This window comes from Uncinocarpus reesii, genomic scaffold (genome assembly GCF_000003515.1).
Source record: "Uncinocarpus reesii 1704 scaffold_1 genomic scaffold, whole genome shotgun sequence".
NCBI lineage: Eukaryota > Fungi > Ascomycota > Eurotiomycetes > Onygenales > Onygenaceae > Uncinocarpus > Uncinocarpus reesii.
In genome coordinates, this window is record NW_003052500.1 from 1,699,480 (window position 1) to 1,724,967 (window position 25,488).

At 46.9% G+C, this 25,488-nt stretch overlaps 10 protein-coding genes across 10 annotated transcripts; 3 read left to right on the plus strand and 7 right to left on the minus strand.

Annotated features, from left to right (window-relative positions):
* Nucleotides 1–188: 188 nt before the first annotated feature.
* On the minus strand, nt 189–1,132 carry UREG_00766 (uncharacterized protein; the record flags this gene model as incomplete). The annotated part of the gene is made up of 3 exons (XM_002541206.1): nt 189–301; nt 469–561; nt 610–1,132. 3 exons carry the CDS (start codon nt 1,130–1,132, stop codon nt 189–191), a joined length of 729 nt encoding a protein of 242 aa, XP_002541252.1.
* Nucleotides 1,133–3,347: 2,215 nt separating this feature from the next.
* UREG_00767 (CLC channel protein) lies at nt 3,348–6,289 on the plus strand (the record flags this gene model as incomplete). The annotated part of the gene is made up of 5 exons (XM_002541207.1): nt 3,348–4,660; nt 4,720–4,768; nt 4,824–5,603; nt 5,657–6,034; nt 6,119–6,289. 5 exons carry the CDS (start codon nt 3,348–3,350, stop codon nt 6,287–6,289), a joined length of 2,691 nt encoding a protein of 896 aa, XP_002541253.1.
* Nucleotides 6,290–9,424: 3,135 nt separating this feature from the next.
* UREG_00768 (uncharacterized protein) lies at nt 9,425–10,057 on the minus strand (the record flags this gene model as incomplete). Its single annotated transcript, XM_002541208.1, has 1 exon — nt 9,425–10,057. The coding sequence occupies one exon, from the start codon at nt 10,055–10,057 to the stop codon at nt 9,425–9,427; it is 633 nt and encodes a 210-aa protein (XP_002541254.1).
* Nucleotides 10,058–10,846: 789 nt separating this feature from the next.
* Nucleotides 10,847–11,772, minus strand: UREG_00769 (uncharacterized protein; the record flags this gene model as incomplete). The annotated part of the gene is made up of 2 exons (XM_002541209.1): nt 10,847–11,462; nt 11,600–11,772. 2 exons carry the CDS (start codon nt 11,770–11,772, stop codon nt 10,847–10,849), a joined length of 789 nt encoding a protein of 262 aa, XP_002541255.1.
* A 1,256-nt stretch (nt 11,773–13,028) lies between these two features.
* Nucleotides 13,029–14,442, plus strand: UREG_00770 (uncharacterized protein; the record flags this gene model as incomplete). Its single annotated transcript, XM_002541210.1, has 3 exons — nt 13,029–13,299; nt 13,369–14,380; nt 14,436–14,442. 3 exons carry the CDS (start codon nt 13,029–13,031, stop codon nt 14,440–14,442), a joined length of 1,290 nt encoding a protein of 429 aa, XP_002541256.1.
* Nucleotides 14,443–15,559: 1,117 nt separating this feature from the next.
* Nucleotides 15,560–16,804, minus strand: UREG_00771 (uncharacterized protein; the record flags this gene model as incomplete). Its single annotated transcript, XM_002541211.1, has 3 exons — nt 15,560–15,892; nt 15,954–16,286; nt 16,358–16,804. The coding sequence occupies 3 exons, from the start codon at nt 16,802–16,804 to the stop codon at nt 15,560–15,562; spliced, it is 1,113 nt and encodes a 370-aa protein (XP_002541257.1).
* A 754-nt stretch (nt 16,805–17,558) lies between these two features.
* Nucleotides 17,559–18,183, plus strand: UREG_00772 (uncharacterized protein; the record flags this gene model as incomplete). The annotated part of the gene is made up of 2 exons (XM_002541212.1): nt 17,559–17,599; nt 17,634–18,183. 2 exons carry the CDS (start codon nt 17,559–17,561, stop codon nt 18,181–18,183), a joined length of 591 nt encoding a protein of 196 aa, XP_002541258.1.
* Nucleotides 18,184–19,268: 1,085 nt separating this feature from the next.
* On the minus strand, nt 19,269–19,859 carry UREG_00773 (uncharacterized protein; the record flags this gene model as incomplete). The annotated part of the gene is made up of 1 exon (XM_002541213.1): nt 19,269–19,859. One exon carries the CDS (start codon nt 19,857–19,859, stop codon nt 19,269–19,271), a length of 591 nt encoding a protein of 196 aa, XP_002541259.1.
* Nucleotides 19,860–21,062: 1,203 nt separating this feature from the next.
* UREG_00774 (uncharacterized protein) lies at nt 21,063–22,150 on the minus strand (the record flags this gene model as incomplete). The annotated part of the gene is made up of 6 exons (XM_002541214.1): nt 21,063–21,080; nt 21,231–21,401; nt 21,458–21,542; nt 21,591–21,997; nt 22,060–22,082; nt 22,141–22,150. 6 exons carry the CDS (start codon nt 22,148–22,150, stop codon nt 21,063–21,065), a joined length of 714 nt encoding a protein of 237 aa, XP_002541260.1.
* Nucleotides 22,151–23,388: 1,238 nt separating this feature from the next.
* Nucleotides 23,389–24,460, minus strand: UREG_00775 (uncharacterized protein; the record flags this gene model as incomplete). Its single annotated transcript, XM_002541215.1, has 2 exons — nt 23,389–24,023; nt 24,118–24,460. The coding sequence occupies 2 exons, from the start codon at nt 24,458–24,460 to the stop codon at nt 23,389–23,391; spliced, it is 978 nt and encodes a 325-aa protein (XP_002541261.1).
* Nucleotides 24,461–25,488: the final 1,028 nt, after the last annotated feature.

Consider the following 25,488-nt stretch of genomic DNA (forward strand, 5'->3'; position numbering starts at 1 on the left):
GGTTTTTCGCCCTGACAGTCATGTCGGGACCGGGAATCTTTTAACCTGGGTAGATCAAATGCTCTGTGGAATTCGTATTCGAAATTCTTGTTGGTTCTTTTTCTTTAAAAAAAAAAGAGCGTGGCTGATGTTTGACAAAACGTATATGGCGGGACTATGGATACTCTCTTCTATCAGTAAAACCAGCCTTATTTCTCCCACTTCCCATTTTTCCAGCTAAGGCGGCCAATTGGACCGGGAAAATCGGGAGGAACAGGTTTACTGTTTCCCGTTGACCAGTCATTTTTATCGAGCGACAATCCTAGAGAAATGATATGGTTAGCTACGTGATGCCAAATTCAAAAGTAGGTTTTGGCCTGGGATACTTGCCGAGAAGGAACATCGAAAAGGAGTCTGTGGGATTCGAATTAGTACAATCGAGTCACTTCCAGTTTTAGATTTCATCAGGTCAATGGAAGTTCAACTTACCAGCATTCCCAAGTGCGAACTTTGGCTTCTCCCGGGCAAGCTGGGTGATGAGTTTCCACCCGTAGCATGGTTCGTTTCCGAGTTCTTCATCAACTATTATCCTGATTAGACAGATGCCGGGGTTCTATAGGCTGTACATACCTGTACGGTCATTACAAAGCATCAAGCTTGAGTGTGAGAATTCATGGGCCAATATAGTTGCCATATTGGCATAATCAATGCTGTCAATTGTTCTCGAATCGGTTTCAAACGTTTTTTTCCGTAGACTCGCGATGGACGCAGAATTGATGTCATTCCAATTCGAAGGTTTCAGCGCCAGGTCACACACGACAATGAGGTCTACTAATTGCCCGGTATCCCACCTCCCGTTTGTCGAGGACCATGCCTCTGTTTTCCCACTACTGCATGGCTTTAGGTCCGCCTCTTTGTCAAAATAGGCTACCTGTTGGCCACCCCATTCCATTGGTCGATTGTCTTTGATTTCACGTTTGGGGTCGTATACTATAGACATATAGTTCATAAGGACAAACTTGATTCTCGAATGTATTTGACCGGTCCAAGAGAAAAACTTACTGTCAGGGTCATCATCCGATAGGAACTTTTCTCGACATACAATGTGGAGCTTATATTCGGGATCATCGAAATGCTTGAGCATCGTTGTCATCTTTTCTAATCGGAGTAAATAGCTGAATAGATCACGCTTTCTAACAGGGAATGACTAACGATGTATACCCTCCACCTTTGAAATATCACTGCATGGATTTATCTTTCCGTACACGGTTTCGAAAAACATCAGAGCGGAAAGGTCAGAGCCTTTGACCAAATCATCCGGTCCTGGGTTCCTCTTGAGCGCTTTGACTAGACTTGAAGTGCGGGCTTCTGCAGTAGTAAGCTGTCGCCACTGTTAGAAAGAGTGGTGGGCTTGCTAAGGTAAATAAAAGAACTCACCAGTACTTTCACACTGTCCAGTCCCTTGGAGATGACACCTTCTTCCAACAGACTGCAGTCACTGATTTTTAGCTGAAACTTCACTCCATTAACAAGAACAAGTTGCGATGACAGTACAGCCACTAGAAATTTGGCCAAATGTCCCGAGAGACCAGGCACTGGGAGCTTCATCTTGCCGGATGTAATCAGATTGCTAAGACTCTCTCACTGCCGAATTTCAATTCGACAGAGCTTGCTTCATATATTGTATGATTGCTGTAAACCAAAATCACGCAACAATGCGTCTTTTTTTTTGTACGGTCTTTGAATGCAAACCTCGTAGCGCAAATGCCTCAAATTATGTAGGTCTAATTAACACCTTCTCGCTCCTCCCGCTCTCCGCAACAAATAGCTGCGGAGTTGCGTAGTGTGAGCGGTGATAAGTTTCCCATAGTGATGAGTTTTCTGCTTGCTTTAAAGAAGTCGCATGATAGTCGACAAGGACCATCCATTTGCACTGGTCGTTTTGGAAAATTCTCCTGTTTGTTGCAAGTCCACCGGCAGTAGTTGAAGCTGGCACGTCTTGCGAACCGTCTCTGTATCACGCAACTTTTTGCATCACAAGAGAACAGAGTCTCGATTCCTGTATCCGTTCATCTCCCGAGTTCTTCTCAAAGGTTTCTTTACTAACCGGATCTTTGACTCTATTCCTGAAACTCTGCGGGTCGTGTTTCATTAGCAGAGTGTGGAGCTATCTATCGTCGGTGGCGTATCAGCGAGGTTCGAGATATTGATAACTGCATAATAGTCCTCGGGTGGATTACACCACAATGGTTTTTGAGGATTCTCGGTTATTGAAGTAAGTAATGGGTTGCTCCGACTGCTTGTCAGAAGGAATTGGCAACGAACCGCTGCCGTTTCAGCAAACAGCCATCTAGTCATGCATGTAAAAATGGTAGGGACCGTGATCCATCGACCTAGGTTACTAGGTACCGCTGAAACGTAATAGCCCGCATCATTGCAGACCAGACAAATAATAAACAAAGGCCGTTATTCGACACACTGTCTTTATACTGAGCGCTGAGGCCATCGAGAACTGCGCCCGGCCTAACATTCCCATTAGGACATGCATCCGCAGACGATGTTTGTTATGTATCGACTCAAGCTCGGGAGGTTACCCAGACATCAGTGTCTCGGCGTATAGATCGGCTTTCACCGGTACAGAGCAGACTCTGCCATATTCCTCCAAAGCAATCGATTTTCGACAAATTCTTCGCGTTGGATGGCCGCTTAGTCAGCAAGAGTCCTCGCTGCTTTTACCAACTTCGAGCTTCAGTGCAACGGCTGCTCAACCAACATCCTCGCCGCTTCTTATTGCCAATGAGTATTCAATCATCCCCATTCCAGCACATATTATTATTTGACAGTTATTATTTGCTGCTGAGAGAGGGCTCAGACATGATTCTCTGAGGGTGCCAAGCCATAACTACGATGATCAAAGTGGCGTCAAGCGCGGTTCACGTTCCCGCAAGCTCACTAACTGACTAACTAAATCATAGGGCCTTGGTAGCAAGACATCACTGGAGTCAAGGGTATCAGATGATAGTTGACTATCCCTGCCTTGCTCCTCTCACCTGCTTCCTGGAATGCTGGTATATTGCTGCATTCTTGTTTGCACAGCCGGAGCCTACATGTGTATATAAGAGTGAGTACATGTCTGTTTCGTTTGTTCTTCACCACAGTCACTAGCCAAGTCTGCTTGTACGCAAGGTATGCCTGCAACTGATCTTGAGGTCACAGTCGGAGCGCTGAGAACCGTGTGAGCCATGTTGTGGAGATGGACGAGCACGAGAATTGCCTTGGCTCCATTCGGTCTCATCTGACCAGCTTGCTAATTTCTACGTAGGTGCGGTGTGATTTAAAAGAAGATGGTAATCATCTGAATCACGAAAATGGCGCGCTCAGTTTCTTCACGACCCCTCGCCGAAGGCCAAAGCAATGGCGATGCGGACGATGAAACCTCAAGTCTCCTCCCGATCACCTCCCCTCCTTCTCCAACCACGCTTCGTCGTCACCAAGGCATCCAGTTCACCGGATTAGATCGACCCTCCAGGCGCGTGCAGGACATGGGCGAGAGAGTCAGTCTTCTAGGCGGCGATGGTGCGCAGCGATCCTATACCACGATACCTGCTCCTCCCCGACCGGATGCCTTCTTTAGGCATAATAGCGCTGCTGGCAGTGTCCGCATGTCCAAAAATCACAGCCGTGCAAACTCCCAGGCTACGAGATTTGGCCCAAATGGCGCTATCCAGTGGTCCGACAATCTTCCTTCGGGAGCCGAGGCGCGATTTTCGGATAACAGAGTTTGGTACGATCAGTTTACCTCCACGGATTGGGTCCACGATACTATCGCCGACGGGATCCGGCTCCGAGAGTTGAGGAGCCGAAAGGATATCCGTGGCAGATTCTTAGCCTGGGTCGATGGGGCACAGGGCTGGATTCTCGTCGCCGTCATTGGAATCGTGACTGCTTGCTTCGCCTATTTCGTGGATGTGACTGAACGGGCGCTGTATGACCTTAAGGAAGGGTTTTGCACAGACAACTGGTTCTCTAGTAGGCATCATTGCTGTGTAGGGGAGGATGAATGCCAGTCATGGAGAACATGGTCTGATATCTTTGGAATTTCAAAAGTCGACAAGCCTTGGGTTGACTTCGCCGCCTTTGTCGCCTGGGCCGTTGTTCTTGCAGCCGCGTCTTGTCTTCTTACGCTCTTAACCAAAACCGTTGTTCCATCCTCAATTTCACTTTCAACATTGGATGAAGATCTTGCGGCTGGCGGAGTGGGTATATCTGAAGATATTCCCACCCGATCAGATCCTAAAGCTGGGTCCGATACAGGTGCAACTGATGCTTCCGATGGTTCGGCTCCACCAATGGTCTATTATTCTGCAGCTGGTAGCGGGGTTGCAGAGGTCAAAGTCATCCTAAGCGGGTTCGTTATCCATGGCTACCTTGGGATGAAGACTCTGATTATCAAAACCTTAGCACTAGTTCTTAGTGTTGCATCAGGCCTGAGTGTTGGCAAAGAAGGCCCTTATGTGCATATATCCACTGCTATTGGGAATATCTGTTGTCGAATATTTTCAAAATATCAGCATAACGACGGTAAACGGCGTGAAGTTCTGAGTGCAAGTGCTGCCAGTGGTGTCGGCGTCGCGTTTGGTGCTCCAATTGGCGGTGTTTTGTTCAGTTTAGAAGAAGTTAGGTATGTGATAACTACCCTGCCGATGTGAGTTACAGATCTACTAACTCACCTTGCTGTAGTTATTACTTTCCTCCGAAAACCCTCTTCCGCACATTTTTCTGCTGCATTGTAAGTTTAACCTTTTAAGAACTAGTCTCGGGTAGTGTTACTGACATTTTTTTAGGTTGCCGCGCTTTCATTGAAGTTTCTAAACCCCTATGGAACTGGAAAGATTGTGTTATTCCAAGTACATTATTTATCGGATTGGGAGCTGTTCGAGCTTGCATTATTTATGATTCTTGGTGCTCTGGGTGGAGCTGCTGGAGCGCTTTTTATCAAAGCTTCAAAAGTTTGGGCTCAGTCCTTTAGAGCAATTCCGGCGATCAAACGATGGCCAATGTTAGAGGTCATTTTGGTCGCATTTCTTACCGGCATCATGAGTTGGTGGAATCGGTACACAAAATTGGCGGTATCTGAGCTCCTTTTTGAGCTCGCAAGCCCCTGTGATTACGCCCAGGCAAGCAATACAGGACTATGCCCAACAAAGGAAGAAATCCCGGACGTAATCCGTTACCTTATCATTGCTTTCGTGATCAAGGCTTTCCTAACGATTGTCACTTTCGGCATCAAAGTACCCGCCGGTATTTACGTGCCTTCGATGGTTGTTGGAGGCCTAATGGGCAGAACGATTGGGCATATTGCGCAATATTTTGTCGTCCATTATCCAAACTCCTTCCTTTTCGGGAGTTGTCCGAGTACTCGAGGCCCTTTGGCCTGTGTCAACCCGGGAGTGTATGCCCTTATTGCCGCTGGCTCTACCATGTGTGGTGTGACTAGATTGTCTTTGACTTTGGTCGTTATTTTGTTTGAATTGACCGGTAGCCTGGATCACGTCCTTCCCTTTTCCCTAGCGATTTTGTGTGCGAAGTGGACTGCGAATGCTCTGGAGCCGTTGAGTATATATGTGCGTAAAATGTTTATACCGTTCCTCTCAGGCAAAGCTAACAGTGAGACTAGGACCTTCTTACGGACATGAATTCTTATCCTTATCTTGATAATAAGCTTAACCCCATCACCGATACTGAGCTTGGTGAAATTGTACCCCCTGTCCGAATGTCACGCATCATTGACATTACCGAATCTCCTCTTATCCCTGCTTCTGAACTTCGTATCAAACTTGATAGGCTCCTCCGTGGTGGCGAATTAGACAGCGGTCTTCCGATTCTGCGTAACAAAGTCCTCGTTGGTTTTATACCAGCCCCTGAGCTTGAGTTTGCTCTAGACACATTGGAAACGGAAGATACAATGTGCTTGATGTCGATGAATACGTCGTGGCACAATGTGGAAGACCAGGACGGTTTCGAACCAACGGACTTTACGCCTTATATCGACCCAGTATGTAGATTTCTATTTTCTGCATTATCATTTCGAGGTGTTTACCTTGCTTTTCTTGAGCCCACTGCTAACACTGCCTCTTAGTCACCTGTTGCGCTAGACGTCCATTCGCCGATCAATCTTGTTTATCAGTGCTTTGTTAAATTAGGCCTACGGTACATGTGTGTGCTCCGTGATGGCCAGTACGCGGGCCTAGTGCACAAGAAATGGTTTGTAAAATTCATAAAAGAAACCCACAAGTCTGAGGGCGCCTGAGCTGTTCCACATTTCCCGGTGTCAGGGTTCCATTGGGGCGGCAGGAAACAGAATCATGATACCAGATTTTGGCAAAGCCAAAATTATCTTCCTGTTGATATATTTTAATGGGCTTCTTCCTCTTTGGTTAGTGTGAAGAGCGGCTAATGGATACCCTGGAATTTTCCCTCTGCTGCTCTAGTTGACAGCCTAAGAATTTTGTTTTTTATCAAATTGATTCCTGCTTAAACCTGCAAATATATAGTGGTGAGACTGTGCCCTTTTTGACGCTGTTTATATTATAACCCTACTTCTTTCTGTCTATGCCCGTGATAGAGCATGGTGATGGTGTTTTTGAATCCAGAGACTTTGCAGCACATTCATATCTCAAAAATACCCCTTTGACTCGAATAGATATTGCTTATAGGTTGACTGAGGATGCACACGATTGACTGATAACCCTGTCATCAAACCAAGTTAACCACGTATTTTAATTGTTGCTTATGTTTATCAGCAGACTACCAATCCAGTATTATCAGTCACCAACTCGAAGCACTTTTCTGTGATCGCTAATCTGCCGGTTGAATCCATAGAATTTCAATTGGCACACCCCTTTCAGCCACTTGTGGGAAGCCCTTGTAGAACCAACAAATTAATAACTCAACAAATTCTACTCAATTTGCCCATTCATCCAGACATGATTATTGGCTCCTGAGGTCGATGACCTTTTGCAGAGCATCAGTCGAGTCCATACAAAGAACACACACCTGGTCGCGCGGATAGCACCCACCGGAAGGATGATGTGCCTTGCGGCACTAATCGCACTTCTTTTCACCTGGCAAAACCTCACACGACAGCCGGGTCCCCGTACTGGGGTAAACAGCGAAGGCAAGGCATGCGCATACTCTACACTCTCATCAGCAGACTGACAAAAAAAAACTCTGCGCCAAAACTCACCAAACACAGCAAAATTGCGCAAGTGATGGCAGCGCAAAAGCATCCAACTCAAGGGTCTATGCAGGAACCATCCTAGCACATATGACCACAGAAAGTGGAAAATAGGGCTTCCTGTCTGCTCAGCTGTAGTTACTCAAGCCACTTGCCAGCTGGCTAGTAGTTGGGTGGGTGATCACCAGCAAATCCCAGCTGGTGTATGTTTTTGCCCATTCACTCTTTCATCTCTGGTGTGAAAAGATGCCCTGGCTGCTTTTTGTCTCACTCCTCTTCATATATATTCTGATATTCTTCAGGTATCTTCAGCTTTCTTCAGCTCTCTTCATTCTATCTCAGTTTGATGAGTCTGCAATTCTCACATGAGCATGCTATTTTTCATCATTTCTTTCTTCTCTTCACTTTTTTTTTTGACTCTGTCACTCTGCAATCATCCAATCCTCTCTTTTTTCTTCTTCACATGCTGATGTGAGACTTTTTCATTAATCCAAATTATCCAATCTTTTTAATCATCAGCTACAATCATTCTGAAATGTATTCTCAAAGTATTTTTCAACAGAAAATGATCTCAACATTATTCTATCTGCAATTTCATATTTTACATCAATCTACTTTGCAGAAGTTAGAACTGGTGCACACAGTTAATTCTTTATCACTGATTTATTAGATTGTTTCAGCATGTTCAGTTCACTATCTTGAGTAATTTGAGATAAGTCACTTAAGAGTGTTAAAGATATAGAATCAGAATCAGTAATCATAAGTTTCAATAATTTTTGTGATATTTCAAATTTATTGAAGACATTCACAGCTTTATACTCTCTGCCAGTGCACTTGTCAAAGTCTTAAAGTTTCTTCAAGCAAGATTCTCTGATTGACATGCCTAGCAAGTTCACACACACCATCAGTTCACTCATGTCCTAAAGCACCACGAGCATGCAGTAGGAGAAGAGCAGTGGAGAGAGTTATTAGAATCAATCAGATTTGCTCTCAGAAAGAATTATTTCCCACCAGATGTGCTATCTTTTGCTTCCCCTTCAGGTGTCATCTGCATCTTAATGAATGTTTGAGCACTGTCAGGTACTAGATCACCAGACTCACCACATTGAGGCATAACACATGTAGTCAAGAGCCAGAGATTATAGCAGCAACTTTCCAGCCCCCAGGTGGCCTCTCTGAATCTCTTGTGGGTCTTTTAGAGAGATCTGAGCTGCTCATTGTAGGAAAAGCAATCAGAGCAGCTCGCGGGCAGGCCACCTGTGGTTAACACACAATTTATGCCAAACACCAATTTCCATGTGCAAAACAATGCAGACAAGCAAGTTGTCTGGGACAAACAAGATAGCTGCTTAATCCTATAGATTACTGCTGTCAGTGGTGACTACGGAGGGTCGCCGCCATATGTTTTGGTCCCCTTGAATCCTTGGCACACTTTCGGGCGTTCGCAGGCTTGAGTTTAAGGGTGATCTTGCGGGGGTAAGGGGGGTTGGTGGACCGCTAAGCTGCGTCGAAGGCTTGGGAGAGGCCCCTATACTGAAGGACCAAAACATGTGGCGGCGACCTCCGTAGTTGTAAATGGTCTGTTTAATTTCCAGACAAGGCACTTTGCAGTTCTCATACAACATGAAGTGTGCGCTGTATGAAAGTCCAGTCAAAAACAACACAATGCTTATGGAAGCAAAACATCTGAGGGAGCCATCGCGCCACATGCCCATTTAGGGCATAAAAAATACACATTATTATGGTAGACACAAGGACAGTTACAAAGACTGGCAACACTGCTGTCTGGGTGATTATGCTGAATGTGAAGAGGAGAATGGGGAGCACCTGGGTGTCAGGCCATATGTGAGATCACTGGGCAGACAGTTAGTCTTGCAAGGTGGTAGGGTGACAGGGTATGGTCTCTTACAGCAGCATATGGGGAATTATTGTGGATGTCTTCATATAATGTTTCCACAAGTCTCTCATGATTGAAGCAACTGGCGAGGTTGGACAGGGGCAGTTTGTAAAGGGTCGCCCCTAAAAAAGAGCATGTTCGGTGTGAGAGGTTGCAGCACTGGCTGCCAAGTATGAAGTCATGGTAGTCTTGAAAGAAGGCAAAGACATCGTCGGTACTCGCGCTTGGGGAAGGGAAGTCAGGCTTGGGGTGGCGGGTTGGGGACACGGCGGGTGTGAAAAATGCGGACATTGTAACCCTACTACTGGATGTCAGTGTCTGCCAGCACAGCAGCCTGGGAGAGAAGGGTCATTCACCAGCACGCGGAGATTTTTCTTTCGCAGTCGAACGGTTGATGGGAGCGATTGGGTGACGGAGGTCGTGTCAAAGTGAGAAATGGGGACAGGTTCAGGTGATGTTGCGCGATGGTTGGGAGTGGTTGTCGGGGATTTCGACAGCACAAGAGGCACCTGTGATGGGCTGGATGAGTGAGGGGGCTGGAGACAGACAGTGGATGGGGAAGTAGCATACGAAGTGGAAGTAGCTATGGCGGAGGTGCATGTATAGTACATGAGCGACTTCTGCGTTTCCAACATATTTGCATAAGGACTCCTCCGAGGACCTATATAAGTCCATGCCATTTCCTTCAAAGTCAAATACAAGGTGTTGAAGGGCTGGGTCATCATAGTCGCGCCTGAAGTGCCATCCAAAGAAGCGGCGAAAGAAATTCTTGATCTTGCATTGGTTGTGCAGGGCAGGAATGGAGCCCCTGATGCGGCACGGCTTCCCGCGCGGGAAAAGCTAGTACCACCCTCGCTAGGGGCGTCTTGCGGTCCCCATCCAAGCCGGCGGACGAGGCACTCAACTTTCTTCCGCCGGATGCGTTTGTCCAGTATTTCATCCATTATGTCCTCGCGAAGACGTAATATGAGAGAGACCTACGCTTTTCAAAGTTATACCTATCGCCCATGTCAGCCAAGACAGAACAAAATAGTAGAGCCCTAAAAGAAACTCACGTTCGGGCCTTGATATCATCGATCTCTGTGTGTACTTCATCCAGCGTAGTTGCGTCCTTCTCGCTCATCCTGCGAGATAGTAGCATCTCTCAACCCCGCCTGGCTAGCTCATATTGCCCAGCCCAGGACAACTATATAATAATATCCTAGACAGTAATCATATTATTACTTAGTAGGTAAGCCGCTAAATAGGCATGTAAAAAGAGGCCGGATATGGAGTTATATTCAGCGTATAAGCCGTAGGAGTCAAATGAGGATTGACCTGGCCCCTTGTATCAAGTACTGATGAGGTGGCTAGCAAAGAAAATGGAGAGTAGAGAAGACGAGGGGGAAGGAGCATGTATTGATAGGGTATCAGACACTAAGAAACGGCCGCTAGAGCTAGTGAATGGCGCCACCATGAATCCTTCTAGTGAAGGATTGAGCATTGTGAATCTTTTCTGAAAGCAAGTGACTTTGATCAACCCTCGGAAGAGTGATTTCATCTCATAAAAACCCGAATCTCAGTGTTTCCTTGGAGTCACCGGTGGCGCCCAACAGAATCAACGCTGAAGAGGAAAGGCTGTTGCTATTCAAAACCATGTTGGTTTGGCTGGGGGCTCCTAGTGGTAATGATAGCTTGGGAATCCAGTCGTGTCAAAGTAGGTCATATCGAGCGGAAATCCATTGCCTAGAGAGTCACTTTCGCTCAAATCCAAGGAAGCGGACGGCCACATCTCGCTCCCATACCCAACCTTCAGGTATTTTCTCACCAACCCATTCCGAAACTTCAGCTGGGGACGCTTCTCGCCATTCCTCGTTTCCAATCAGATGATCAACGGGAAAGAAAGTGTCGCAGTCAAACCCATTGGTCGAATTTGATGGTTCGTTCTTCTCAACTTCAGTGGCAGGCCGCCGCACATCAGTCACAACGATTCTCATCTTATGGCCAAAAGTAGAAGAATCCAGGCTTAGCGACGAGGCATATATCTCGCCGCCACCAATTACGAGGACACTCCCAAGGCTTCGTTTGCCACCTTGGGAGAACAGGCCAAAGTTGTCCTGGAGCGTAGTCAGGGCAGATTCCACACTGTTGGACACCAGGATATCAGGGTTCTCTTCTTGTTGGCCATCAATCGAATCATCCTTGTCTGCGGACGAGCACTTTTTACACTCCGTTGCAGTCTCACTGTGGCACTCCCGTTCCTTTTGTCGCTCTCTTTCCTTCGCAGCCCTCCATTCAACCACCGCTCTTTCGCATACCATCCCAGACTCATCGCGCGTGATAATAACGTTTAGCCGTTTCGGAAGCGGTCTAAACCGGTTAGGGAGAGAGTCATATGTTTTTCTTCCCATGATAACCGCGTTAATCGCGTTGTGGGGATTGTGCTTTGGGACTGAGCTGCGAGGGGCGGACGGGTCGTGACGCGCGCGAAAAAGCTCATGTCGCACTTGATGCGGGGCCATGGAAGTGTGCCGCCATGGCCAATTCCGAGACGTGAGATGCCCTGGGGTTGGCATGGGAGGGTTATTGGAGTTGTTGCGACGACGAGGGTCAATGGCGGAAGTTTCGTGGCGGAGTTGGCAAAGGCCGCGGCTGTTGCTGGAGGGCAATGGGGAGACATGGGAATGAGGGTTGAGATAGGGAGGAGGAACTTGCCCACGCTCAGCGCCGACTATCTCGAAAACTGGTCAAGTGTGATGAGTGAAGAGAGCTATGGTCTTGGGAAGTCAGCAGTACGGCATCCCATCTGAGGTCGCGGGGTGGGACAACCAAGCCAATCGTTCGCAAAGACTCAAATCGATAGTGGAAAGCAATCGAGCGCAACAATGGATTGGGATTCTTCATTCAAATTTATATTAAGATATATTCCTAATATTACTAGAACTCGAGATTCCTTTCTATTAATATAGCCTTTAGCGCCCGGGTATCCGATTAAAACCTGACAGCCGCCCCGTATTTCCAACGCCTCTGTAGAACCCCAAAGCGAACAACGGACAAGCATTGGATAGATTATCGATCCAATTTCAGCAGCTCTTCGTCCACCGCTTTCTTCACTACCTCCACATCATGGTCCAGTTGCTCCCTCCTCTCTACGTCCCTGTCATCTTCACCCATGGTCTCCAACTTCCCAAAAAGCCATGATTCTTTCATGGTCCTAGTAAGAGCTAAGACATCCTCTGCGGCACGGACCTAGAAATGGCAACTCAGGATGCTGCGAAATAGAAGGGAAGCAAGGCGACACACAAGAGCAGTCGACTCCACATCTAGCTGATATGTCTCTATGGCAGAGGCAGTATGACTTGGGTTGTTCACCTGCATAAAGCTTCCGTCAGCTTTGTCCCTGCATGAGCCGAACCGGTGTTGCCTGGGCTTACCGTCGCGGCAGCCATGATGTTCTCGAATCGCTGGAGAAGCTGTGCAATATCCCCGTTGATGCGGTCTGCAAACACTGGTTAACTAATGATTGAAGAAGCGACAATTCGTTTTGCTGTAGGACAAACTTTGAAGTGCTTTGGAGGTTGGCTGCTGCGGATCCATTGCTATAGCTCATTCCTCGGATCCGCCTGACATTCCGGATTGAAAGGACTCAATGCAAGCAAGCAGTAAGAGAGTGTATTCCATCCAAAGCAAGCCATGGACAAAACCTTGGCAGCGTGCTCTGGATGACCACAAAAGCTTGGCACGCCCCTTGACTGAATCAAAAGCAGACTTCGGCTGGGAATGTCACAGTTGATGCCTAACATAACATACCTTTGATGCTTGCATTCCGGGCATCGCGAGCGTCGTGGGTGCACCAGGACTACCATTCCTGTCCCAAGAGTCCAGGCATGGGGTGTTGCTGCCAGCAACCCACTTGATCTGGGTCCGTTTATTATGATGGACTTTGTCAATGGTGTGAACCTCAGCGACCTTCTCAAGGATCCCAATGCCGAGCGCCCCACTAGACTTATGAGGGAAGATATCAGTGATAGTGATATTGAAATTATCTACAGGCAATTGGCGAATTATTTGCTTCAGCTTTTCAAGCTTGATTTTGACCGGATCGGTAGCCTGCCATGGCCGGGGGTTGAACCCCAAATTACACCGGCACGCCCTCTAACTTTCAAGGCACATAGTATCCTACAAAATGGAGGCGTCAATACCTTTGGTATGACACGTTGCTTTCCCCTTCTCTCTCTAAGTTGGGAAGTACATTCACTAAACAAATGATTTATAGGCGACCGACACCATGGGTATACAACAACAACTGAATATTTTCAATATGTTGTTGGGCAGGACTGGGAGCAGCTTGTTCAGCAGCCAAACTCTACTGCTGGTTTATATGATGCAAAAAACAAATATGTGGCATTTCAGTTTCTAAAAATCCTGATACCAGACTTGGTAAATGCAAAATATGACCATTGCAAGTTCAAGTTGATTTGTGATGATCTTGGCTTGGCAAATCTGATTGTTCGAAGCAAGGAAGACCTCACTGTCATTGGAGTGGTGGATCTTGAGTGGTCATATATTGGCCCTGCTCAGCTGTTTGGCTCAGCACCATGGTGGCTTCTTCAAGACAGACCTGTCAACAGTGCTTGGGATTGTGAGGATGATGAGCCACCCAAGATTGCTGCCCGATACTTAAAGTGCCTAGAGTCTTTTATACAAATTTTAGAGGAGGAAGAGGGAAAAATGCCAGGGCATGAAGAGAGAGAGCTCTCCAGTCTTATAAAGTGGTCACAAGCATCTGGAGCCATGTGGCTGCACATGCTCCTCTTATCTGGCTTTAATGATTATTGCAGCTTTCCTTTTACACAACTGCGCCGACACTTTCACACTGAGTGGGTGAAGTGCGAGGAGGAATCTGACAACACGGAAGCGCTGGAGGCATTTGCGGCGCGGAAGGTGAGCGAGTTGGAAGAGTATGATGAGGCCTTGGAAAAGAGAGAGGAAATTAAAGCACTTGTCGACTGTGGGAAGATGACAAAGGAGGAATTCGTTGCCAGTGCTTTGATATCGAAGCCTAGCTCTCTTGCCTGTTCCTTATTGTTTGTAGCCAACAATGAGACGAGAAATGACAAGGGGTTGTTCCAGAAGGTCGCTGCCTGGCTCAGCTTATGGGCTTCAGAGTTGAGAGATGCCGCCCTTCGCCGCTGTAGTCCCTCCTCCGCTGTTGCATCGCGTGGAAAATGCTCTGAAGAAAATAAGGAAGTAGAATTCCGGGGGAAGCCGCTTTGCAGATCTCAAGAGTATGTTGTGTCTATGAGATTTGTTTGATCAATGCTAATAACGTCTCTTTTGTAGGTCTTGACTACCCATCTTGACTACCCATGGTAATCTGTTCAATGCGTATATCGATACTGTCATGCGGAAAGAATAATGCTCTTGCTTGACCATGCGTTCCAAAGATACCTGGGACTGCTCCTGGTTACTTGGACATCCTGTGGTCTTCCCTGAGATAGTATCTGATAGGATACATCATTCTTGGTGGTGGTCCTGTCTTCCAAGCACAGGCCGTCATCAGTATTATGATCGGCGCATCTGGTGCATGTTAGAACCATAGAGACCAACAAATACGAGTAAACATTACCTTGAGAGTCTCCAGGCTCTGCCTGTGTATGGGGGAATATAGTTTGCACATCGGATTCGAGATCTTCAGAAGAATGCTGTGCAGGTGGTGAGAGTAACAACATGGCCAGGGTGGCGGTTATCTCATCGAGGGTCTCATGCGAAATATAGCCATCATCACTGGCGTCCCTACGGATCGCTTGATTTGATGTTTTTTGCAATAGTAGCTACAATTGGAAGTTACAGGGTTGATGATATTCCAGGACAGTGAGAGAAGGCAACTCGAATAAAATAATGGATCAAGATGCAAAGGAGCAGAAGCCGGCTCTGGTAAACGGCGCGTTCCCCCATGTTGAATCATAATCAAGACACATTTATAGAACTGTCTTGACCCCCCGCTGGCTCATTTTGATTGCCTCTGGTATGTTTGTTCATACCACCTTGCATAGAATAGTCATTGCAAAAAACCAACCACTTGTGGATAGGTTACAATTGCAGGATTTGAATAGAACACTGAATCCAAACCAAGCAACCAAGCGTTTCAACCGAAATCCAAGATAAAGTGGTCATATTGAGGCAGAACGAGGGTAGGCGCTTAGAGAGAGAATCTTTCGATAACTGCAATCGCCCGGGGCATGTCAACGTTCAGGGCTGCAAGTTGCTTTTGATCCTATATTTGAATGAGACAGTTAACAGATCACTAATTTCCAGGTTGATTCGATCTTCAGTGGTAGCACTCTCAGCAAGTTCTCCATGCACGTTATTCCCAAGGCATTACCCCTGACCCGTGTCAGTGTACGGAAACAAGGGGCAGCACAACAGAAAAATGATAACTACTCTAGCTGGCCTCCCAGCTATCCTCAATCTGAGTTCCTTTGTTTCTGATAACTCTCAATGAAATCCATCATTTGTGGATCATCCTCTAACCTCAGTGGTCGATGATATGAGGGCCTCAAGCCACGCAAATGGCGTGGTTTCCGCTCATACTTATTGCGGAAGATATGCAGCGCCATGGACTCATCAGGGCAGATTCGCGGTGCATACTTTTCGGTGCGAATGGGAAGAGGTGATGGGGGCTGATTCTGAGCTTGGTCTGTGGCGGAGAGTGCAAAGTCGACGAAAGAGTCAACTTGGGAATCGGATAGTTTGAAGATTTTATAGGGGAACTTAGGGTGCAAGTAGGCATCGAGGGCCTTGAGGAAGGAATCAGCGGCTTCACTATGAACCTGGGCAAAATCAGGTGGACGAACAAACCTCGCACTCTGAATCCCCCCGATTGAATAAGACCACTCCTCCAAACAAGCAGAGCTCGGCCCAGTAGCCGACCCCGTCAGCAAGACCCGAGGGATACCAATCGTAGTCCATATAGTCCGCATGGAGGAGACGCGTTGGTAGCTCAGAGCTCGGCCGTGCAAGTTGGTCCTTGTTGCTGGTGCTGCTGCTTGGGTTACAGGAGTCGGATCCCTTGTCATGCACTTGGTTGAAGATTGAGACTGCCATACCATGGAATGTGGTAGCAGTGATTTCGAGTAGGCGGAGCTTGAATTCCTTTGAACCAATTGTGGTATTTTGATAGGATTGCGCAAGCTTCATGCATCACATCAGTATCTAGGATTAGCAGATGCAATTGAAAGGGAATATCATGAAGGGTCACCAACCATAGAGTCCACCATCAGTGAATCTGCCTGAAAATGACTCTGGTAACATTTGGCTATTTCTACAGCTTCTGGCAATGCTGTAGCCGGAACTGGATTCAAGATTGGGCAACATTTGGCATAATCATAGGTGTGCTGGCTGACTGGCTTTCCATAAACAATCTGTGTAAACACATGGGTTGTAAGATCCATCACTATAATGCGAGTGATGGCCTGTGTAAACGCATCTAAATGGTCGGGCGAGAGGTTATGAACAGCAATGGGTATTGCACCTGAACTTGAAGCTCTAATAGAAGTTGCAGATGTGCGGGCTGTCCCATTGAATCCCATGAAGATGTTGCAGGCTTGTTGAAAAGCTCTGATATGTGCCTTGGACTTCAAGCCCCCATTGGCCTGCACTTTAGACTGCTTATGCACTGACTTAGACAAGATTTGTTTTGTGTGCTGCATTATCCTTCATCCCCAATCCATATTCAGAAAGGGTTTCTCAAGAATCTCACAAGTGCTCAAGCTAGGTCTTCTCACCAGTTTGAGATAATTGTTGTGATCCAAAACAGCATAAGTCCTGCTGCCTATTTTTAGGTGCTTTCATTAAGACTCACCTTGTTTACAGCTCACAATTTCACTATCCAACATCATACCTGCCTTCAAAATGGACTGGAATCACCTGACAGAAAAAGAGTCACAAAAGCTCTATACTGACTAGTTAACCCCTTCTCCAGAAATCCCCAGCCTTGCCTCTCAAGCTTGCCTCTCAGCATCGTCCTGGTTTTCAAGCAATTAGCGCTTCAAGCTTCACAACTGGCTCATTCAATATGTGCAGTACAGTCACCTTTGAAGATGGTTTCCATGCTCTTGTTATATTTCCCATCCTGGGCTGAAGCCGCTTCCATTGTGAAAAAACCAGTGACAAGCTCTTGGTGATGGCTTTTATTGCTCAGCACACATCTATTTCTGTCCCAACTGTCCTGGGAACAGGAAGCTGGGGCTGCAGTCCTTACATTATTACAACTGTCATTGAGAGCATCCCTCAATATTGGCACTGAGCTTGAACCCAGATGTCCCCAAGTCAGACTTGGAGATCACCTACTCCAGGATGGCTTGAATTGTGCTAGAGCTCTCTAAGCCAGTATTCAAATATATTGGAGGTTTGAAATGGGACTCTGGAAATTGGCGGGTTGCAAAGCAGCCTCTGACTCCCAACATGAACAAGCGTGTACACATCGGAAATTTCCCTCCCAACAAGTTTGTTGATTAGTTACAACCACACCTTTAAAAGCACCTCCCAGTATTTCCAGGAACTGGCAGAGCAACAATTTCTGCACCTAAAATACCAACACAACAATGCCATCACCGATGAGGATGACTGTCGGAGGAGATATGTGGCACGCTGTCGTTTCCAAAAAATAGCACAGCAGGTTATAGTGCAACATGGCCAATACCACCTCTACTACGACGATCTACGCCCGTCGAACATCCTTGTTATGGAGTCTGATTTGACGGTTAACGGTGTCATCGACTGGGAATATACATATGTCGCCCCCGCTGAATTTACGTACAGCGCTCCATGGTGGCTCCTATTTGAAAGCCCAGAGGCTTGGGACTTGAACAATTTTATGGACCGATACCGCCCACACCTCCAACTATTCCTTGGGGTGCTCCACGTCCATGAAAATGAACAGATTTGCCAAGGCAGTCTAAAGGAATCACAGCATCTATCAGACAGGATGGCGCTCTCTATCGAAAATGGGCTCTTTTGGTTTTGTCTTGCAGCCATGAAAAGCTTCATGTTCAATGAGATATATTGGACATTCCTCGACAAACGGTAATTTGGGCCTTTGAGCTCTTTTGGCGATCGGGTTTCCCTATTGACACCAGACGAGCGGGGCCAGATGGAGGATTTTGTTCAGGCAAAAATGCAGCAGATAGAGGAAAGGACTCAAAGGAGGCTGGATGAACACCAAACATTTGATGAAGTTCTTTACTTATAGCCTAGGAAATTGACAAGGAGTAGACTGGCTGTCAACATTGCCACTACAAAGCAGCTGCACGGAGGGAGCGACGACAAAAAACATACAACAGCCGGGATTCGCTGGTGGTCACCCACCCAACTACTAGCCGGCCGGCAAGTGGCTTGAGTACGGCTGAGCGGACGGGAAGCCCTATTTTCCACTTCCTGTGGTCGTATGTGCTTGATCATAGCTTGCATTGATTATTATAGCCATCCAATTTGGCACAGATCGAACAAAAAGGGAGGAGAACCAAAAAAACATACAACAGCTGGGATTCGCTGGTGGTCACCCACCCAACTACTAGCCAGCCGGCAAGTGGTTTAAAGTACGGCTGAGCGGACGGGAAGCCCTGTTTTCCACTTCCTATGGTCGTATGTGCTAGAAGCTTTCTTGCATTGGTAGTTGAATCCATTCTCTAGAGAGGAGAACCAAAAATATCTTCCAGCATAATTCTCATTTCCCCGGCAGAAGAGCTATCAGAGCAGCTGACCGTCAGCTTAATCTTCTAATCTCCATTCCGGCAGAAACCTATCTCTTATTTCCTGTGTTATGGAAGCTGCTGTGTGAGCGAACTCAGTTTCGAGCCATGCTTGATAATCCCAGTCAATCCAGTCCCCAAAATTTTTGTCCATAGACCACACCTTATGCCAGCGCAAAAGAGGGGATATGAACGTCCCGGGCAGAAAGTTTGGTTCTAACGTGGGATACCCCCAGACACGAGACAAGCGACAATGTTCAAAATCTATATGTACGACTCTGTCGACCTTCTGTGGGCGTTCACCCGGCACCACAATCACATTCCTTGGGCGAAGGTCTGCCAAAACTATATCATGTGTATAGATGGTGGATTCCCCCTCAATGAGAAGTTTCATGATACGCTTCCGTTCGGCGGATGAGAAGTTTTACGGTTTGAGATACATCATAGAAAGGCCTTGGACATGCTCCATCAAGATGAGGCGAACGCTGCGAGTTGATCCGTCAATAGGGAGGTCAAGTGCATACGATCCGTAGAGAATGGGAATCACTGTGCCTTGGAGGCTGGCAAGTCGCTTGTACACGGCTACCTTGGTTGCATAGCCACGCTCAACATACACAAAGGGGTCATGGTCGTCGTCAAAGTGGTCGATATACAGAGGGTCGTAGATCTTGGCCACTGCGTTGGTGACGTTTTGCAGGGCTTTCGGGCTTTTGGAGGAGGTTGCTAGAATGTTGACGGCGACAATCTGGGAGAAATGATCCTTGCCATGTCGGATCCCATGCGAGATCTCAAACTCAACGGTAGATTCCCCAAACGACCCGCCATTCGGTGGATGTAAGAGACACCGCTGAAGGGGAGAGAGCCTTTCTCGTTCCTTGTTAGCCTCCGGGCTCAAGTCATACTCCCCCCTTTTCGGTGGGAGGAGAGACAGCGGACTGTGCGCGCGGACGGTAAAGCGTTGGCCGGGTACATAGGGGAGAGGAGGTTTTTCGAGATAAGCGAGCTGGCCGGCCATGGTGTCGGCAGAAGCGATGGCTCGAGATAACTAACTTAGCGCCGTCCCCCGCAAGAATGGTGTGGGTATTGAAGCTTGTTCCTTTTTGCCTATTTTCAGTTTATCATACGGAGTACGGAGTACAACGATATTAGTTTAGGGGGCCTGCTCCCGCTTCTCCTGCAGCACCAGTTCACCAGCCGTGATTGGACAACATGATGCATTCGTCCTGTATCAATGCACAGGAAGGGGTGACATTGATTCATTGATTGACTGTTGGTTTCTCACCAGCGATTTACCAGCCCCAGCTGAACTTAAGAGATCTCGACTTCATCTACCACAATGACCGATGGGAGCCTACGCAGGTTCAAGTACGTGATGTTACACATTACCAACACTGCCGTACGTCTAGAGATCTTAGACTTCCGTCCCTATGTGGACGGATGATTTACCTCTATCAGGATTACCGCCCAACGAGCAAATCCCCAGCCATGGAGGTTTCCGCAGGGTATAGGCAGCTTCAAAAGGAGCCTTCTAAAGGAGAGGATCCTACAACTTGGACCACAGACGGAGACTAATCAAGAAGGAGATTCTATTGCAAAATCCAGAAGTTACTGAGAAGCAGGTATTAAGGGATTTCCTAGGAACCATTGAGCTTTTTGACCAAAATTGGGCATCGTGGTGGGTCAACACGATGGAATACGAGGAAAGGCCTCAGTCACGTCCTCATTGTGTAGGTTCGTTTTCAAGAACATATCGGCCCCGAAAGAACAGTCACAATTTACCTTGAGCCTGGAGCGACGATTTTGATTCGGATCGACTTTCTAAAAAGGTAAAACTGGAAGCATCCGCTTTTCACGCTTAACCACGTACTATCCCTACAGGAGCCTTGTGTAAACTATTGGGCGACGAATAGCGCTGGGTGATTGGCCGTAATTTCGAACGCGCTGCCTCCAACCAGATCAAGACCACAGTATATTAGCATGGAGATCTAGGTTAAATTGAAAACATCTTCGGGTCTTGTTGCACGCAGTAACCGAAATTGGGACACCATGCCCAAAAGCTTGTGCCTGAGCTTGATTGAAAGCTAGGGCGTCAGGTGTGATATTCATGCCCTGTTGCACTTGAGAGTGTGCAACCGCCTTTGATCTGTTCCATAGATACATCCTCCGCAGGAAGATCGTAGCTGAAGGAATCATATATCAAGGGTAATCACGGTATGGGTTATCGAACATATTTAGACTAGTGTCACTGAAGTCAGCGGCCAAGTAACTCAGCGCTAATTGAGATATAAAACTGACCATAAAGCGTTTATGAAAATCGGATCGTAACAAATCCTGGAGGATCACATTAGCTCTTGTGGCCTTGGAGATAAAGCAGAATTACGCATACGTTAACGAACTCCTTTTGCCCTTTGGTTTCTGTACCTCGAGCCTGATTCTTGAAGACAACGTCATCGTCCCAGCGTCGCCTTACGTTGAAATCCTGCGGATTGAGTAACGGGTTGCCTCTCGCGATGTCGTACTCGCGTTGCTCCTGTTCGATAGCTGCCTTTTCCGCTTCCTGCTTATTTGTTAAATATTGTATTCTGAAGGCAGCTAGCTTTATGGCGGACGAACCTCTTTTTCTTTCTGCTCAGCCCGTTCCCTCTTGATCTTCTCCAACTCTCTCATCAGCACTGCAGTTTCGTCTTCCTCATCATCGCTATAAGCCCGTTAACACCGACTCATGAACCTTCAAATATTGACGCACCTATCCTCTTCACTGCTTTCACTCTCATCTCCATCTGAGTCGGCATCAATATCCCTAGTCTCCTCCAGTATTCTCCTCCGTTTTGCCTCCAAGTCTTCCGTTCCGGTAGAGTCTGCGTCACCGACGCTATGCTCGAGCTGTCGTTTCGGTGTTGCTGGTTCGATCGATGTATCCGCGATACCAGCTTTTTTTGCAAAATGGGCGGCTTCCGCCTTCAGTAATTCGGCTCGGAGGTCTCGCGTCTCGGTGTCGGCATCGCCGCCCTGGCCCGGTTTCCTAAACTCAAGTGTCAAAAGACAAGCTTGGCCTCCTGGAGGGTAAGCGCCATAGCTTACCGGACTTTTAAATGAGTGTGGGCCGGTAGGAGTCGCTGGTGATACGCGGGCCCTCGTAGTGCCTCCTTTCCCCTAGCCTGGTATAGATGTAAGTGCATTGAAACGGGAAGAACATCATTCCTTGTTCGGCATACCGGGTCAAATGTTGGACGATGCGCTGTGAAGTTGTCAGTGAGACCCAAGCTGGACCTATAATAGCAATGGAGGAAACATACCTGTAGTCATCTCTGAACGTAGTGATTAGAAACCCGACAAAATATCTGATTGAAACAAGGTCAAGCTCCGTCATGCTCAGTGAACATGCATCACGATTCACACTCGGCTCGGCATAACCTTTAACCAGTTAAATTACTAATCCAATCGGAATAACCTATTGTTCCGCCTTGGTGATAGTCAGGTACCGCTTAATAGTGTTTCAGTAATATCATGCACAAGTCTCTCCTCCAACTTGGTTTCCCAAGGAACCTTCAGATGTGGAAGTCTTCACAAGATGCGGTTCAGTATGCTAGAATAAAAACCCAATGTTCTTGAACATTCGGCGGGAAAATGACACACTCAAAAATCATGTGGGCCTAAAATATCTTCAGCCAAGAGTGTCTTTTTGTCTATGTTTCTCCTTCATCGGCTATAGATGTACACAACTGCCTCTTTCTCTCAAAGCTACCACCAGCAGGTCTGTGTTTGCGATTCGCTCGGTCATAGTATAACTTAGCGGTTGCAATACCCTCCTATGTTTCGCCTTTGCACTGACTACGTCCCTGATAGCCCTGCTCCCTTGCGCCGGCTCAACCAGATATAGGTTTCCTCAAGTAGGCGGTGTGTAGCCCTGCAAGTCCGTCCGCTATCAAGGCGATGCAATGACTCGCCATATTGACTCTAGACCAATTCTCTGGGAAGCAATTCATCAATACTGGAGATAATCGGCCACTGGGTTGTACTGTCCCGAAAATAACCCGCAGCAATGTCCAGCCCCCAAGCTGCGTCGGAAACTTTGTTGAGTCAATGGATATGAAAATGGAATACAGTTCATTCTCCATGGAATAAGATGCTGGCACTCCTCCGGTCGACTTTGCAATGCAGATGATATTGGGAACACGGATGCCAGGCTCTCATCAGGATTCTTGGGATCATGATCGGTTTATTAATGATTGAATAGATACGTAAAGGAGAAGAGGTTCGAAGGTTGAAGAAGCTTCATAACTTAAGCCAAATAGGTCTTGAAAACAAAAATTTTGAAGATGAAAGGAAGAAAGCATGTCGCGAGGGAATAGGGGGTTGAGCAAGACACGCCAGTCTCAAGGTGGCACTGGTTCGTGGAGAGTGTGGTTGAGCTTTTATATCTTATAACCACATGTGGACGGAGACGCCTTGCTGACGCCTGGAAGGGGAAGCGCCATATTTTAGACGGCGACGGTCTGGCTGTTGGAGAGGTAAGAGTATTAGGAACCGTAGTAATGCAAGCATCAGGTGGTAATTCGTTCTTGGTCAGAAATCTTCTTCATCTCCTTCCATTTCTCCTTCGTTTTAATAGATGCTCTTTTGAACTCGAACCTGCTGAGGGACCTCCGCATTTTGGTTGATAATTCCTGGAATGGTAATGGGAAACATAGTCCATCCAGCCCCGGCACAAGGTCATTTGCCATGACGTGTCCTAGCTCCTTTTCCAACATTAAACATTCTGGCTTCAGTCTATCCAGGGAGAAATCGCATTTCCACACTTTCTGTGGCTTCTGGTTATAGAAGCAGAGGTAAAAAAATGCTTCAAACCTCCCAATCAGCGCAACATTGTTATCTTTTTGCCATTGTAGGATATGTTCGGCGAGATCGGGCACATCAAGCTGGCCAAGTTCATCCTTTGAGAGGCCCCAGTCAGTTGTCTCAGTGCAGTTTCCTGACTTTTCAATGATATCCACCACAATCACTAGCTTAGTACATCCTTCAGAGCCCTGGAGCCATTGTTTCACGTCATCAAACACCTTTGTGGTTCTTTTGGAGACTGCCACTTCCACAGCAATTAGTGGGAACTGTTGTGCTCCTTGACAAAGGCCCTCATCGGGAGCTTTCTCGCTACCATCGAATTCACCACCAAGGTAAGAACCTAGTGATATATGTCAGATTGGCAAATCTCTCCGCACCAGCATGACATCTTGGTAGCACCCAAAAACCAATGAAAATTGAAGAGTTTGGTTCACCTGTGGTCCCAATACAGTCAAATTCATTACCAGTTGCTCTGCTGAGACTGTCTCTAATACCGTGCAGCCATTCCCTGATGACTCCTGTTGCGGCTCCGTGTAATGGGTTATTGGTAGCTTTAATTCGAATACATGAGTTCTGTGCATTGTACTCGACCCCACGGATGCCCTGGTGTTTCTCGCTCCATGCTACCCAATCACAGAACTCAACTGGGAACTTCTGAATTGAAAACCTGTCAACTGAAGTTGCTCTCAGCTCCAAAATTTTTTCCGAGTCTAGGTCATAAATCGAGTTGATGTTTTCAAGGATTTTGTCGATTTTAACCCTTGCATCGCACTTCATGTGTCTGGAACCGGTTGAGCTTCACTTGCTGGCTGACAAGGGGGCGCTGGACGAGACCCTTGGTTTTTATGTCTTCGTGTCTCTTTGTTTTCTCTTTTCTCATTCTCGCCATTCTGGATCATTTTGGCTTGTTTCCAGAAAACCCTAAGAAAGAACCAAACAATAGCTGGTCTTGTTGCATAACAAAACAAAAAAGACATTAATGAAAACTCTACTTCATTCATTTGACATAAAAAAGAGTAAGAAATGAATGAAAATAAAATTTTAAGAAAGAGAAAGAGAAACATAAATGGCCCTTGGCTGGAAATGTTAGGGGAGATGCCTAACATCTCCAGTGCATCCATATATCATTATCATCTCACATGGCATAGAATAGATTTCTTGCATTGTCAATTGCGAAGCCTTCATTGAAATGGAGAACAGAACTCTCGCGTCATCAAGCCGCCACCTAAGTTCATTGTTTAGGTATTGAAGTAGCAAGCGAACAAGAGGGAAGCCTGCATGAGGCAAGGACTCAGATCTCTGAATAAACTGGTTATTCTCTGTCTTGTCCCCCGTCGATGTTCTGCGACGCGCCTAGCACCGGGTCGAGTGCATGGCAGGAGACTTGGTGGCATGGATGATAGTGCTCAGATCAACAATATCCTCCAGGTCGAGGATTCACAAGAGCTATAGCTCTCCTGGTGTGGCACAACAGCAGACGTTGATGTTCCACCTTCAAGTAATTTGCAAATTCTCTTTGTTTTAAAATTGGAACATACTCATAAAGATAGCCCAAAAAGCAGCCTATGTGGTGGTAGAAAGAGCAGTGCACATCTGAAGTGTCCAGCCATCTTCTGATGAAGGAATCTAAAAGCTGATGTACTGGTGGGATAAAGGGCAATCTGGCAGTTCTCTGAAGCTGCCAGCTTTCCTGTGTGGCAATGTCTGGAAGCTTGATATCCCAATCAGAGGCTGCAGTAAGAGCAACAACAGAATCAAGGTGACTCTTATATTGTGGTTCAACAAGATAGCAAGTGGCCTCCTCG